The sequence below is a fragment of the Thunnus thynnus genome, chromosome 13, assembly GCF_963924715.1.
Source record: "Thunnus thynnus chromosome 13, fThuThy2.1, whole genome shotgun sequence".
Lineage (NCBI taxonomy): Eukaryota > Metazoa > Chordata > Actinopteri > Scombriformes > Scombridae > Thunnus > Thunnus thynnus.
In genome coordinates, this window is record NC_089529.1 from 7779498 (window position 1) to 7793273 (window position 13776).

Genomic DNA, 13776 nt, shown 5'->3' on the forward strand with positions numbered 1-13776 from the left:
GGTGTTTAGACACTGAATTATTAGACATCAATAAACAGTGGTGACATTCTATTTAAAGATCCCCTCCAAAGATGTTGCAAGATATAAAAATACTCTGCTTTGAATAATAATTTTCACCAAATGTGGTTTTTCCACAAAATAAGTTCAACTACCCTTCTAAAATCCTTAAAATTATATCTCCTCCTTCTCCCCCATTGAATGAGGGAATATGAATATGCAATATTTTTCATTTCAAAAGTTTTAAATACTGGACACAAGATGTCTCCTACTTCACTGTTAAGTCCATTCTCATGTTTGTTTGTGCACTAAAGGCTTCAAGTTTCCACATCACACTTGTGTAAGTCTCATACAGAATCACAATTAGCCCCAAACTAGTTGTGATGTCATAAAATACTGCTCGTAGGTATATGCCTTAAACTCAGATTTTCAGTTAACATTCTGAAAACATTCTTTTAGTGCCAAACTCTGCCCAGTATAGGTCAAACATCCAAGTGAAGTAACAATAAGCAAAAATGTTTCTGGAGTGGAGCGGGATTTAAAGAAGTACTGCACACTTAAACATGTTTTTTGAGCTGTAAACTAAATTATATGACTTTACTGTGATGAAACACATCAGTGCTGGTGTTAATATCGACAAATCCTGGTTTCATCCTAGAGGAAGCTCACACTGCCACCATGAGGTGTAGGTGGGACATAATTTTCTCAGCCCAGTAGTGTGACTAGTTCTGTGAGCTACATTTTCTGCAGGACAGACCCTAAAACCTCCAGAAAAAAGGTTATTTGACATGAATAACTGAATCTAGTATGACAGTCTGTAGATGATTCATAAGAAGTGGCACTGAATGCTGAGTTCTGTTGACATTGCTTCAGCACTGCAACCAAATCTCAATAGGTTTGACACACATATTGTCACGGACAAACATTTAAAACTGAAAGTGTAGTTCAGCCCTGCCTTATTGTGCTTGACCCCAGCTTTGTTAGAAATATTGACCTACGTTTTCGTATAAGAAAGTAGAGGGTGTGTCACTATTAGTGCACTTGGATTCTGTTTGTTCAACAACCATGTTTCCCAGAGGAGCCCCTTTATTAAAATGCTAAACATGTTCGAAGGACACACAGTGCTCCTGTCATTTAAAAAAAAACAACTTTATTACATATATGTAGTACACCAGGATTAATGCCATCAAAATGCAAATATTATGATTGTACACAGTATTTAAAAAAGTTTTTTTACATACCAAAAATGTACAAGAGCCTGTTAAGTACCCGTTTAGTTGTTGGCAGGATTCAAGAGTAACTGCCTCAGACCAAACCATCCTCTCTTCAGTATGAGCACCACACAGCTGTGGCACATTTCTGAACAAATGGTTTTTGATTTATCTTTCTGGTTTCTTGCAGTATGTATTTGGTTTAGTAAAGGGTGAGAACCCTCATGTTGAGAGAGTGGTAGTGCATTTCTATCTTGGCCCAGTAGAGAGCAGCAACTCCTCAGAAAGTAATGGCAACATTGGCATAAAAATCACTTCATCATCTTTGATTGAGGCATACACACTCGCATGCTAAGAGCATCAAATGCAGACCACAAGAGGCTAAGGCTTCTGCAACATGTTTTCATTGTAAGTGTCTGTAAGTAAGCAATGCATATACACAAATAAATCGTTACATGGAGAACTCCTCTGTCAGATTACACCTCATATTTCTTGTGTCGATACTTGTGTTAGCAGTGGAGCTCCTCTAATCAGCTTCGATCTGAAGGCTTCAGTGGTAGATCTGGAACTGGTTTTGGATTTCCATTGGGCTCCCTCCTGTCAGGGTTGGGGCGGTTGATTTTGGGGCTTCTCTGTTGAACAGGCTTTCTGTGGCGTCTCCTCTTGGGGTGACGAGAGCGTACAGAGTTGGGTTGTGTTTGATCCAGGAGAGGATCTAAATGTAGTTTACCACTCTGAGCATCTGAAGACTCATCAATAAACGCTAGGTTCTCCCCAAAGTAGTCGAGAGGCTGTGAAAGGTGGGGCTCTGGAACAATGTCCTCTTTTTCAGTTTTGTCTTCAGGAACTCGCTCTGTCTGAGTGGTCTGAGAGTCTGTCTCCGATCCAGACTCTGATTCGTTAGAAGTCGAGAAGGAGGAAGAGGAGTAAGATCCAGACTCTGTTTGACTCTCATCTTGCTCGTCTTTCCTCTCAGGGGCCCCGGGAGTTGGCGCACTACGACTATGGCTGCGAGGGCCATGGCGCCGCCTTCGCCGACGCTTTCTGAAGGGGTCATCAATCTTTCCTGGAATGCGAAAATCCACTGACATATTCTGGATGTTTTGAGTCCAGTCAGTGGCATGGGCTCGCAGCTCCTCCATCTAAGAGAGGAGGACAAAATGATCATGATGGAAGGAAAGTGGTAAAGGGAAAGGCTGATAAAAGAGACAGCAGAGGAGAAGAAATACCTCAGCTCTGGTCTTCTTGGACAGAACTCGAAGCCAGTTGGCAATCATCGACAGGATAGATGCAAAGTAGGCAAGACCCAGCAAGATCCAGAACCACACCAAAGGCTTATACCAGTGGTCGCTCCCCGCATTTCCAGAATCCCCTTTGGGAAGACACAAAGACACAGTAGCAGTGGGTTAAGTCCATACATGCACACATCCATGTCTTTCCTGCCGAGTAAATGAAAATTTAAGATAGGAGATAGTATGTAGCAGATGACATAATCAATAATTCATCTCTTACAAGAAACTAATGCTGAATAATTTAAAAGGTAAATGAAAATGATCTGTGCTAAGTGAACTTAATGCATTACAGTTGACATTTAAATTAACGGAGGACTAATTAAGTCATGCCAGCAGACTATGTTCAGATCAATAAATTCAACAAAAAATGCAAAAATATGCAAAAGCAAGCACAAGTCAGGCAATTCTACAGCTGCCTTATCAGCAGTTAACATAGTGTTGTATTGCTCCCTTAAAAAAAAAGACCCGTAGGTTGTTTAATGGGGATTTATTGATGCACTGATTAGACATTTCTCCGTGTTTTGTTTTCCCTAGCTCAGCTCTGGTGTGACTTCAGGTCATAAATAAACACCTCTCTCATGTCTGTGTGCAGAAAGGGTTAGGGTTAGGGTTATGGTGGCTGATTAACACATGTATACCTGCAACATAGTCGCCAAACCCCACTGTTGTCAGGGTGATAACTACAAAGTAGGCCGACTCCAGCAGAGTCCACTTCTCCACCTCTTGGAAAACCAGGATCGGCACTGCAACGAACAGCAGGCATCCCAGCAGGATGGATAGGACGGCTGAGATCACACGCACAATGGTGGGACTAACACGCCATTTCTGTCAGCAAGGTGAAACAACACCATGGGATGAGACAAATGAAGGGACGAACATGCACAGTGCAAGTGAAGAAGATGTCAAAAGCTCTGTTTAGGGTCTGACCAGGAAGAGTGTCTCTATTCTGGCAATAGTTTTCCTCAGCCCAGTTCCCAGGTGGTCTCCAACTCCAGCGAGCAGGATACCAAACATCGGGATTCCCACCAGGGCATAGAAAATGCAGAACAGCTGACCCCCTTCTGTCTTGGGGGAGATGTTTCCAAAACCTGGACATGCAAGGTCAGAGGTGGTGGTGGAAGAGCAGTGGATTTGAAGACACGAAATGTAAAGGTCAGAAAAAACAGACTCCAGCCACGAATATGTCATCAGAATTTAGTTTAATGGTCTTGATGGTTCTGCTGGACACCCACCGATGGTTGTGATGATTGTCCCTGAGAAAAAAAAGGCACTGGCCAGATCCCATTGGCTGACAAAAGAGGAGTTGCTGTTGGGATCCACACCTGCACCAATGGCCTCCACCACCTCCTGGGATGGGATGGTGGAGAGGAGTTAAGAGTTTAGTGGTTACTTTATAAATCAGTTAAGTAAATGATATTTAATTTGACTAAATAAATATAAAGATGAATTAGCAAAAGACTTCACAATTTAGTAAAATAACCCATCAATTAATTTAAATTGTACATGATTCATTTCTGATATTGTAAAATTTCAAAGACAAACACATGAGCATGAGTGTCTTTTTATTGTCCAATTAAACATAACTCAATTTATTACTTTACAGCCAGGTGCAGGGATTTATGTCCACCACAGTAATGTTGGAAATGCCCTAAAAAATGACTTTTCTCTAAACATGATCAACAGCAAGCAGTCAGTGACAAAGAACTGTGACGGCTCCACTCTGTCCAACCACTGCCCGCAGAAATAATCTAATTCCCCGATCTAATTATCTGTTTTGTGTCAGTTGGTGCTTGAAGACATTTGTTAGCTCTAAATTTAAAGCTGAATATGATAAAGCTGTGATTGAACATGGACTCTGCAGACATCATTACTTCTAATAAATAAGAAGTTTCTGATTACAGAGATAGGGCTGTGTCTGGTTGGTCCTGTCTGTTGGGCTGATGCCACCGCGTATAAGGTCAGTCCCAACTGGTTTGGGAAAATGGACGATTTCTATTGTTTTACAAGTGTAGTTAACTAAATTGAACTAAGTTATAATTAGCTAAACTACAACTCTGTGGAAGTTTGTTAGGCTCAAAAAAAATCCTCAGATTGCACAGCGTGTTTTCAGAACCACACCTTTTGAGGTGGTTTCCTTCTAGGGAGTTAGGGGTACAAGAGTCCTGCTTGGCATTTGGCCTGTTTAGGTTGGCATTTGAAAAAGATAACTGACAATTAAATGACAATAAATGACAATTTTGTAATGCTTTTTTAAAAACATGCTCCAGTAATGGTAAAGGTAATATTGCCAATAAGTTCTTACAAAAGCTAAATATTGCCATGGAATAAAATGTTTTCTGATTACAAACTGTAGTCAGTATGATAAATTTAATGTTATTTCATTGAATATTTGTTGAAATTATTGTATCAGTAATATTTTCCAATATTTTTTTTTTAGGTAAATGCAGTTTGTTACTGCTGATACTGGTAATAATGATTCAACCAAGCCAAATCTCAGCACAATACATTTGTAATAGTTGTGGACATTGACCACATCACACGGGGGCGGTGCAACTTCTGCCCAAAGGGTGTGTCAAGATTGAGGTTTACAGGAAATACAATTTTTAGAAATAATACAAGCCACTAATAGTTTGTAGAATATTAGAAGCAGATGATCTAGCGGCTAAAAAGGAGTTGATTTAGTTCAACAAAGACTTAAAGACCAGTGGTAGGGTTTAGTGACACCTAGTGGTGAGGTTGCAGATTGCTACCAACTAAATACCCCTCCCCCTTCCCTTCCAAGCGTGTAGGAGAACCAAAGGTTGCCACGAAACTCGCAAAAAACACGCAAAAGGCCCTCTCTAGAGCCAGTGTTTGCTTTGTCCGTTCTGGGCTACTGTAGAAACATGGCGGTGCAACATGGCGGTGCAAAATGGCGGGCTCCATGGAAATTTATCTGAATTATTTGGAGCCAGAAAAACAATATTACTGTCTGACTATTTAGCAACATTTCAGTGCTATAATATTAAGCTGCAACCAGTTAAGTTGCAGTTTAAATCCATTTCTGTCCAGACTCATATAATTTTAGTGGTGAAGACTTTGAAGGAATTTAACAAAAGGTATTAAGTGTATTTCCCTTGTATGTGTTCACATGCTTGGCCAATAAAGCTGTTGAAAGTTGTAGCCATGACAGTAGACAAAGCTTCAGATATGGATGTTGCTGCAAAGAAGCGACAAATTCTAAAACGTGGATGCTTCACACACATCTTCAACTTGGCAGCACAGAAGACCTAAACAATCACCACAGTTTCACGGTGGGCACCAAGATTGGTGTCACCAATTTAGTATCCAAATGTGAAATATGGTCAAAATCTCCCCTTCTGTTCCTGAGTTATGGCATTGAATAATGCCAGGAAAAGTGTTTTTGCAGAACATTATGATGTCACAGTGAAGGTGACCTTTGACCTTTTGGATATAAAATGTCATCACTTGATTTTATCCAATTAGAAACTTTGCCATAATTAACATATGAATTCTTGAGTTATAGCCAAAAATGAATTTTGTAAGGTTACAATGATCTTGACATTTGACCACCAAAATCTAATCAGTTCATCCTTGAGTCCAAGTGGACGTTTGTGTCAAATTTGAAGAAATTTCCTCAAGTCGTTCCTGAGATATTGCATGCATGAAAATGGGATGGATGGATGGATGGACAACCTGAAAACATAATGCTTGCAGCCACAGCTGTCGCCGGTGCCGAGGCATAACAACACAAGAAGTGTGGTTGTAAAGGGAAATACTGGCCACAAGCGAGAGCAGTAAACTTCAGCTTTCTATGGTCATGACATACATCAGTCTCACCACATGTAACTATAGATTTATGTATTTCAATGTGTAGATTTGTGAGCACACCACTGAGGAACAAGACAAGACTGACACTGTGATCTTCCTTATGTTACAGATTGATGATTGGACCTGAATTTATGGCTATAACTAATGATTATTTTCAATATTGATTAATCTGTTGATTATTCTCTCTGATTTTTTTTGTCAGAAAATACTGAAAAAATTCCCATCACAATTCTAAGGTGACATCTTCAAATGACTTGTTTTGCCCAACAGTCCAAAACTCAAATGTATTCGATTTACAGTGACCAACACCTCACACTGGAGAAACTGGAACCAGCTATGTTTGACTTCTTGCTTAATAAATGTCTTAAACAAGGAAATGTTAAACAAAATTGTTGATGCTTAATTAACTAATCATTTCAGCTCTAATAAATTCTTCATTTTCATCTGATTCAAATACAGTTTTCTAAGTTGATCAGTTTTCTAAGTTGGGTTTGAGTTAGGACAGCATTGATATCTAGACCTCATAGTCACACCCGTGTGCCAGCTGACATCGCGCACCATCAGCACACACATGATCCTCCACGTTAAAAGCCAGCGGTGGAAAATGAACAACTGCAAAACGCATTGCCACATCTTGCATCACTCACGTGGGCAACAGACTGTAGTTGGATCACTTTGAATTTATTGAAGACCTGTTGAAACATCAGCTGACACTGGTTTGTTTGAAACCTGACCCACAATGCGGGTTTGTCATGCAGAACAACGTGAGAGGAATTACTTTGTAACAGCTGCCTGGCTCACTCATGAATAAGAGGACTTTAGTTTTTATGTAATCTGTCATTAAGCACACGTGTTCATGTTTTTATAGGTGTGCTATTGTGCAAACTCACCCAAACTATCTTAACGATTCTCCAGTTTGAATTTTTTTCTGACAGCACCTAACAATAGAAACCATCAAATCATTGGGTGCTCATTCTGTGAGTATATTATTATAAAGGAGTGAAATATTATACTGGAAGCTTTTTTTAATTAAAGATGAATGAGTGTGTAGCTGAAGGAATGTACTTATCATCTTCTTTTAAATGATCAAAAACAAAGTGCGGCCTTGTTGACTTGAGGACTGCACTCTTTTCTTCTGTAGTGACCTTTAACCTTTGTAAATGTCAGCTGCTGCATCTATAGATCACTTTACAGGCTAAAATGGTGATGTACAACTTTCATTCTGGAGTGGGGACAAACATCTCTGGATCACAGAAACGGTTGTCGAGCCAGCTTGTAACACTCAACCTGTGCATGGATCAGCTTTCATGCACTCACACACATGCACACTAGGGAGTTGACCCATCCTCACATAGCCGCACTGACCACACATGTTATCCGCTCAATACTCAACACAAGTCTAATGGGTCACCCTGAGGACCCACAAAACAGATACAGAATATTTTAAATTGTATTGTCAGAGTCAAACAAGCTGAGCCATTTATCTGTCAGACGCCAAGCCAAAATGTATTTTTAGCTGAGAGGTGGTCAAGCTTCTATGCTTCAGATCCTCTGTGGTGTTTGTTGGATGGGGAAGGTAGGAGAGGGGAAAATAGCCACAATCTGTGACTTTGTACAGTGGCAGAATCACTTTTACATGTACAGTTTGCAGGTTCAATAACTGACACAGAGAAAGAACACAAAATTTCACCTTACTATAATAAAAAATGTTGTGTAAAATTATCTGTACCAATTTAATTTTTATAGATTAATTTTATAGCTTTTCAGCTTTATTGAGCATACACTCGTATATTTTTTAGCCTTCAAAGTCATTTACAAACCCAATAGCTGAATTTTGCATGACACTTAAAGAAGGAAATACAACATTGTGGTTGGTCACAAGTTGTGTTTAGATTACTTTTCAGTGGTTCATCAGGGTCAGGACGAGAAATTTTAGCTTTTTTTGTGGAATGCTGAATATGTTTACCTTTTCAAGCCTGTAAAATCCCTCCGTCTTTCAAGTCTTTCTTTAAACAATAGTGAGGTGACCAAATGAACATCAAAAGAGGTTTTGCACATTGTTCATACTGACCGTTAAAAGATCCCCTGCATATCACCTACGATGTAAGTGATGTAGGACCTAATCACCTGTCCTCGTTTTGTGCAAAAACGTATTTAATTGTTTATCTGAAGCTAATATAAGGCTTGAGCTTTTTCCAAATTTTTCAAATCAAGTGTATTCGCATCTTTCAAATGCAGTCAAAGTCATTTTAGTACCAAATTCTAAGGAAACACAAAGGGGGAATTTAAATTTCCTCAAACTAAAAAGACTAACTTTGGAAGATATTTATTTGACTAACTCAGACTGCTGCTCATATTAGCGTCAGATAAACTTTTAAATATATTTTTGTACAAAACAACACTGTAGAATTTGTTCCCCATCACTTACATTGTAAGTATATGAAGGGGATCTTTTAATAGCCAGTATGAATAGGAGGAATGATTACTGCAAGCAAAAACTCTCCCAATGTTTATATGGACACCTGACTGTTATTTTAAGAAAGATTTAAAAATTATTAAATGTATCCTTTAACCTGTGATGAGGCATAACAAATAGATGCTGCATTTTACGAGATCACAAGCCAAAACGGTTGAGAAACACAAAATTGACACAAAAGTGGTCGTGGTATGTCACAGATATGTTCAAACCCATTTAAAGACTAAAACAAGAGACACTTGAGCATACCTACCCACCATGATGCCCTGCCCCCTAGAAATTGAGAGAACAGAGAAGAGTACCTTAGCTGTCCTAGAGAGATTACACATCCCAAAATGAAAGCCAGAGCCAGTGTGGCTCTTGTCATGAGAAGATGTGCCCTACCTTTATAAAGGCATGTAGACTGTCTGGGTCAATGCAGCTGAAGTTCAGCAGGAAATCCTGGCGTTTGTCCTGCAGCTGGATGTGCTTCTTCTCCCCTCGTGGAGTCTCCAAGGCGTTGAACACCACGGCGCCCAGCACCAAGTAGAGAAGCACCCCTGTGAAGATGCCGAGCAGGGTGGAGCAGCGCATGGCTGCACCTCCACTCAGTTCAAACGCAGGCTGCTGTTTCCCTCTGCCAGCGTCAGTGCTGGTGTGGCCCAGATCCAAGCTGCTGCAGCTGAAACATCAGCAACCACAGGAACACAAGGGTTTCACACTGACCACAGTGCCTGACAGCAACCACAGCTGTATATACGTCTGCAGCAGCCAGCCTATTAGCTGCACACCAGGCATTAAATGGACTCGGGCCTCACCACACTGCTGACACACAGTAAATGCAACATCCTCGATAAAAAGCCATCCGATCTGCCTGACACTTCTGACAGATGTGATTGCCTATAAAATATAAATGATCTGTGTCATGAATACACAGACAGGTGCACTCATAATAGTTGAGCTAACCTTTCGTGCCTTAGTTGCCCACGCCTTCGTCTTTTCCAGTCCCTCTTTGCTCCAGGCCTGAGGATAGAGTCCCTGGATCCGTAACCACTGGGGAGTCCGTCCACCTCGCACTCTGAAGGAGGGGACACTAGACAGAACCAAAGAAACATGTCTGCATATGCACCTAAGCAGCATTTATGTCAAAGATTTTAAATGAGTAAAGAACATGTTCACTTTCTCAAAAACACGAAAGCTGTCAGCAGTGAGGATAGTCCCTGATGACGGACAACAATCAACAACAAGTTGAAGCTCTCAGGCGTGGCAATGTCACACAAACAGCTGTTGTAGATCCTCAGCCATATGCTGTTGTGTTTTCATTATCATTGTCTGTACCCATCTTCTAATGACATGCACCATGTAAGCCTTTAGTTTCTGATGAGAGACAGCTCAGCTTTGTTATTCCACCCACACCTATGTAAACTTTGGATGAAATAAAGGGAAATTTCCAGCTCCAGATAAAAACGATGCCTCATTGTAGATTTCCTTTCAGTAGTTAAAGAAGAAATATGGTAAAGCTCATGTGCCTTCAAATATAGCAGATATCATCTTCAGAGACATATGCATATATGTTGTAAAGGTTGGAGAAGCAGAAGCCTTAGAGGTGCAGTGTCTAGCTGTGGAAGCATTTGTTGTGATTATGTTTGTCATTGTTGGCTCAAACCAAGAAGGCATTTTCATTCAAAACTGAAACGGGAGCCAAGGCTTTGCACTCTGACGCATATTTACCTTGTTAAAGCAATGGAGTTAAGAAACTGATAGATGTGCCAGACACTCCCTTTGTCCAGGAAAAGTATTTAAGAGAGAGAAGGATTTTATCTTTTGGACCAGTAGGCCTGCCACTTGCAATTCACTCTGCATCACTGGACGGCAAGCTAGAATAAAACAAGCCTGGTCCTCTAAAGTACAACTTCAGCGACAGCAGCTCTTTCGTCAGCAGATCTGCTGGTCTTGATCCAAAATTAGAGCAAGAAACTGTTACATGGTGACAGAAAAGTATACACTTTCTCTCTAAACAGCGGCTGGGAATGAACAAAGGGAGCGCCCACTTACTAAATGAATCACATAGCAGCCAAACGTTAGCAGTTTATGTAAAACTCATACCTACATTATAATAGTTTAAGTGGCACAAGATTATTTTAAATGCCTTCTTCATACATACATTTCATGCATAAAGCAGCCATGAAAAATGGGATGAATATACGTTTGTCACATGTAACTTACAATGCACATATAATTAAAGACATTATTGCATTTTGACAGAACTACACATCTAAAAGAAAATCCATCAAACAAAATGCATTCAAATAAAGCAGCTAATATGCAGTTTATGTAATTTATACCTACCTCAGACAGTAACACAGAATGCCAGACAGATTATGCACAACTCAACAAAGGAAATTGTAATATGGCTTGCATTAAGTGCCAACAGTGCGGCTGCAATAGAGCCACAGCCATAGTAATCCTGTTTTATTACCACTTAGAGTCCCTACGGGTCTGTAAGATGTACGATACTGACAAATGCGCCAGACAGTCCAGTCTGTGTCTGCTCACCTTAAAAAGAAGGACCATAAGAATCCAGAGTAGCAGTCACCTCATGCAGAGTGGTTCATGAGTTCAGGCAGCCGTATTCAGCAAGCATGTGTGAGTGTGTATGGGTGTATGGGGGGAGAGGGGGGCGAGGAGGGAGGCTGTTGCTGAGCTCACAAGAAAGAAAAAGATACTCAAACAAACTGACTTTATATAGAGAGTGAGAGAGCGAATTAAAGAGAAAGAGAGAGAGAGCAGCACAGATTAAAGGGGAGATGATGATAAAAGCTCCAGTTTGCAGTTTGTTTCTCAGATAGGAGGTTAAGACTTTAGACAGACCTATTCAGGACACAACAGGGTTTTTTTGGGGGGGGGGCACATGCATTAGTGTGTAATTTAATCAGTCCATAGTTTAAATGTGTATAGAGCAGTAATGTCTGTGGTCATATCTTTGCATAGCTATGTGTATCTCTACATGGGATCAATTTTTGAGATTCATTTAGGTCTGATTAGTGCTTCACTGCCAACTCAGCCACCCTTCACCCTGCTCTCAATATCCCATCTTCCTCACATGCTGCTTGACAGAACTGCTGCTGCTCTCTTTCTGTGTGTGTGTGTGTGTGTGTGTGTGTGTGTTTACCGGGGTGGGATTATGTTTCTCAGACGTATCTAGGAGACTGAAGTGAAGTCTCAATATTCATCTCACAAATCATAAGTAGCAGCCGGGTCAGGACATTTCTGCTGCAGATTTCAGATGTCAAAGTTTGATATTATTATTAGATTAATTACATCACTCCAAATCAGGTTAGTGTGTAATGTAACAGTTAGCTCTAACATTCAGTAGTATAGTTTTTCTCTTTGAACACTTTCACTACATCCTGTCTGCTCAGCTTATGTATTTCTCTGCAAAAGTTTTAGTATCATTTACAAAAATGTTTTGTTGCTAATGTTGCTAAATTACTAACAGATGACCACAAAAAAAGATGTTCTTCAACAAGCAAATACTACTTTTATATAAACTAAAGTATTTTGCAGTAACTATATAATTGAAAATATAGTGACATCAATGCTGCATCATAATTATTGAGAATATTTTGTATTTTTTACTGTTATTTAACTCTTAGTGTATAACATTATAAGCAATAGCTTCACTACACTGATATAAATGGAGCACTTAAGTGACGTTTTATCAGATTTATTTATACATAAAAAAAGAAATGTGGAAAATACATCATGTTTTTTGAAAGAGAGACATACGGGCGACACAGACAGACAACTAAGATTATAAAGCCTAGTTGGCGAGTACCCAAGATGCTCCAGTGTTGCTCAGTCAGAGCCGACCATCACTGTCTGTGGAGATCAAATATATTAGTCTGTTACTCAGCTAAACAAGGAAAACACAAACCGGAACTTGATGCTGAGCAGCCGCTGCATTTTGTAAACTCATATAATCACCTAATGCATCGATCAGTCTGATGAATCATAAAAATAACTCTTAGAATTTTTTTTTGCTTGCATTTAAGCTTCAAAAGTTCAAATTTAAATCCCTTCTTTTATGGAGGAGGCTTTTGTATGTGTTACTCAGAGTTTCATGCTTGGAGAAGTCCTGCGTTGCCTCCTGACAGAATCAATGATGTTGCTTCTGACCACACAGAGGATATGAGGAGCCTCCACCCAGCTGTTGGGTGGGGAGATGGGATGATGGTAAACAATCAATTTTCAGTCAAACACATCTAATCATATACATTGTCATTCAGTAAAGTTCATTCAAACCAAATCAGCAGTTATTAGTACTCATAGATTTTGGAAGCAGCTGATTGCTTTGGCATATATTATATAAATGGTTACAATCTGGATGCCGATTTAATCCTTTTTACTGTGACCTTTTACTGTTTTTTTACCTCCAATTCCAAGTTTCTCTCTTCCAACAATAACTCAGTTTATCCTGCTCAGCCTGATATACTACCCTGGCACTCTTTGCCATTTTCACCCTGGAAACTTTGCTGGTGCTCTGCTGAAGTCCCACAACTATGAGTAACTGAACATAAATGTATGCTTTAGCTGTGAGAAGCAAGAAACCTGCGCATCAAACTAGATTTCTTCGTGTCATTGTGCAGGCAGGCACATTTTAGAAAAGTCCAACCTAATATATATCATCTGAAGCCTGTTGTGCAGGTATAGATGTTGAGAGAAAGAGGGGTTTTGCACATTTAATCATGCTTTTCCTACCCATGCACTGAGAGGTGGTGTTTGTGGGAGGAGTGGAGACACGTCATGACAGAAGAGCAGGTTGTTGGGATCAAGCAAACTCAGGGTTCCCATAAGTTCACTGCTGCAGTGGTCGATGGTGAGGGCGGACGTTACTGAGTCTTTTGAAGCTGTCAAAAACACATCTGTGGTGGCAGGAGGCTCCTTGAATGTTGGGAAAGACTTAACTACTGAGATACACATTTCACAG

The 13776-nt window shown here is 40.0% G+C and overlaps 1 protein-coding gene across 4 annotated transcripts; it reads right to left on the reverse strand.

Annotated features, from left to right (window-relative positions):
• Nucleotides 1–1127: 1127 nt before the first annotated feature.
• Nucleotides 1128–11500, reverse strand: LOC137195332 (potassium channel subfamily K member 4). 4 transcript variants are annotated; one of them, XM_067607596.1, is made up of 8 exons: nt 11343–11500; nt 9753–9879; nt 9192–9468; nt 3733–3847; nt 3428–3588; nt 3139–3325; nt 2438–2580; nt 1128–2350 (listed from the first exon to the last, which is right to left on the reverse strand). In XM_067607596.1, the coding sequence occupies exons 3-8, from the start codon at nt 9378–9380 to the stop codon at nt 1739–1741; spliced, it is 1407 nt and encodes a 468-aa protein (XP_067463697.1). In that variant the 5' UTR covers nt 9381–9468; nt 9753–9879; nt 11343–11500; the 3' UTR covers nt 1128–1738. The 4 variants fall into 4 exon arrangements, with proteins under 4 accessions (XP_067463697.1, XP_067463698.1, XP_067463699.1 ...); XM_067607597.1 differs by lacking the exon at nt 11343–11500 and adding an exon at nt 11136–11336; XM_067607598.1 differs by lacking the exon at nt 11343–11500 and adding an exon at nt 10518–11101.
• Nucleotides 11501–13776: the final 2276 nt, after the last annotated feature.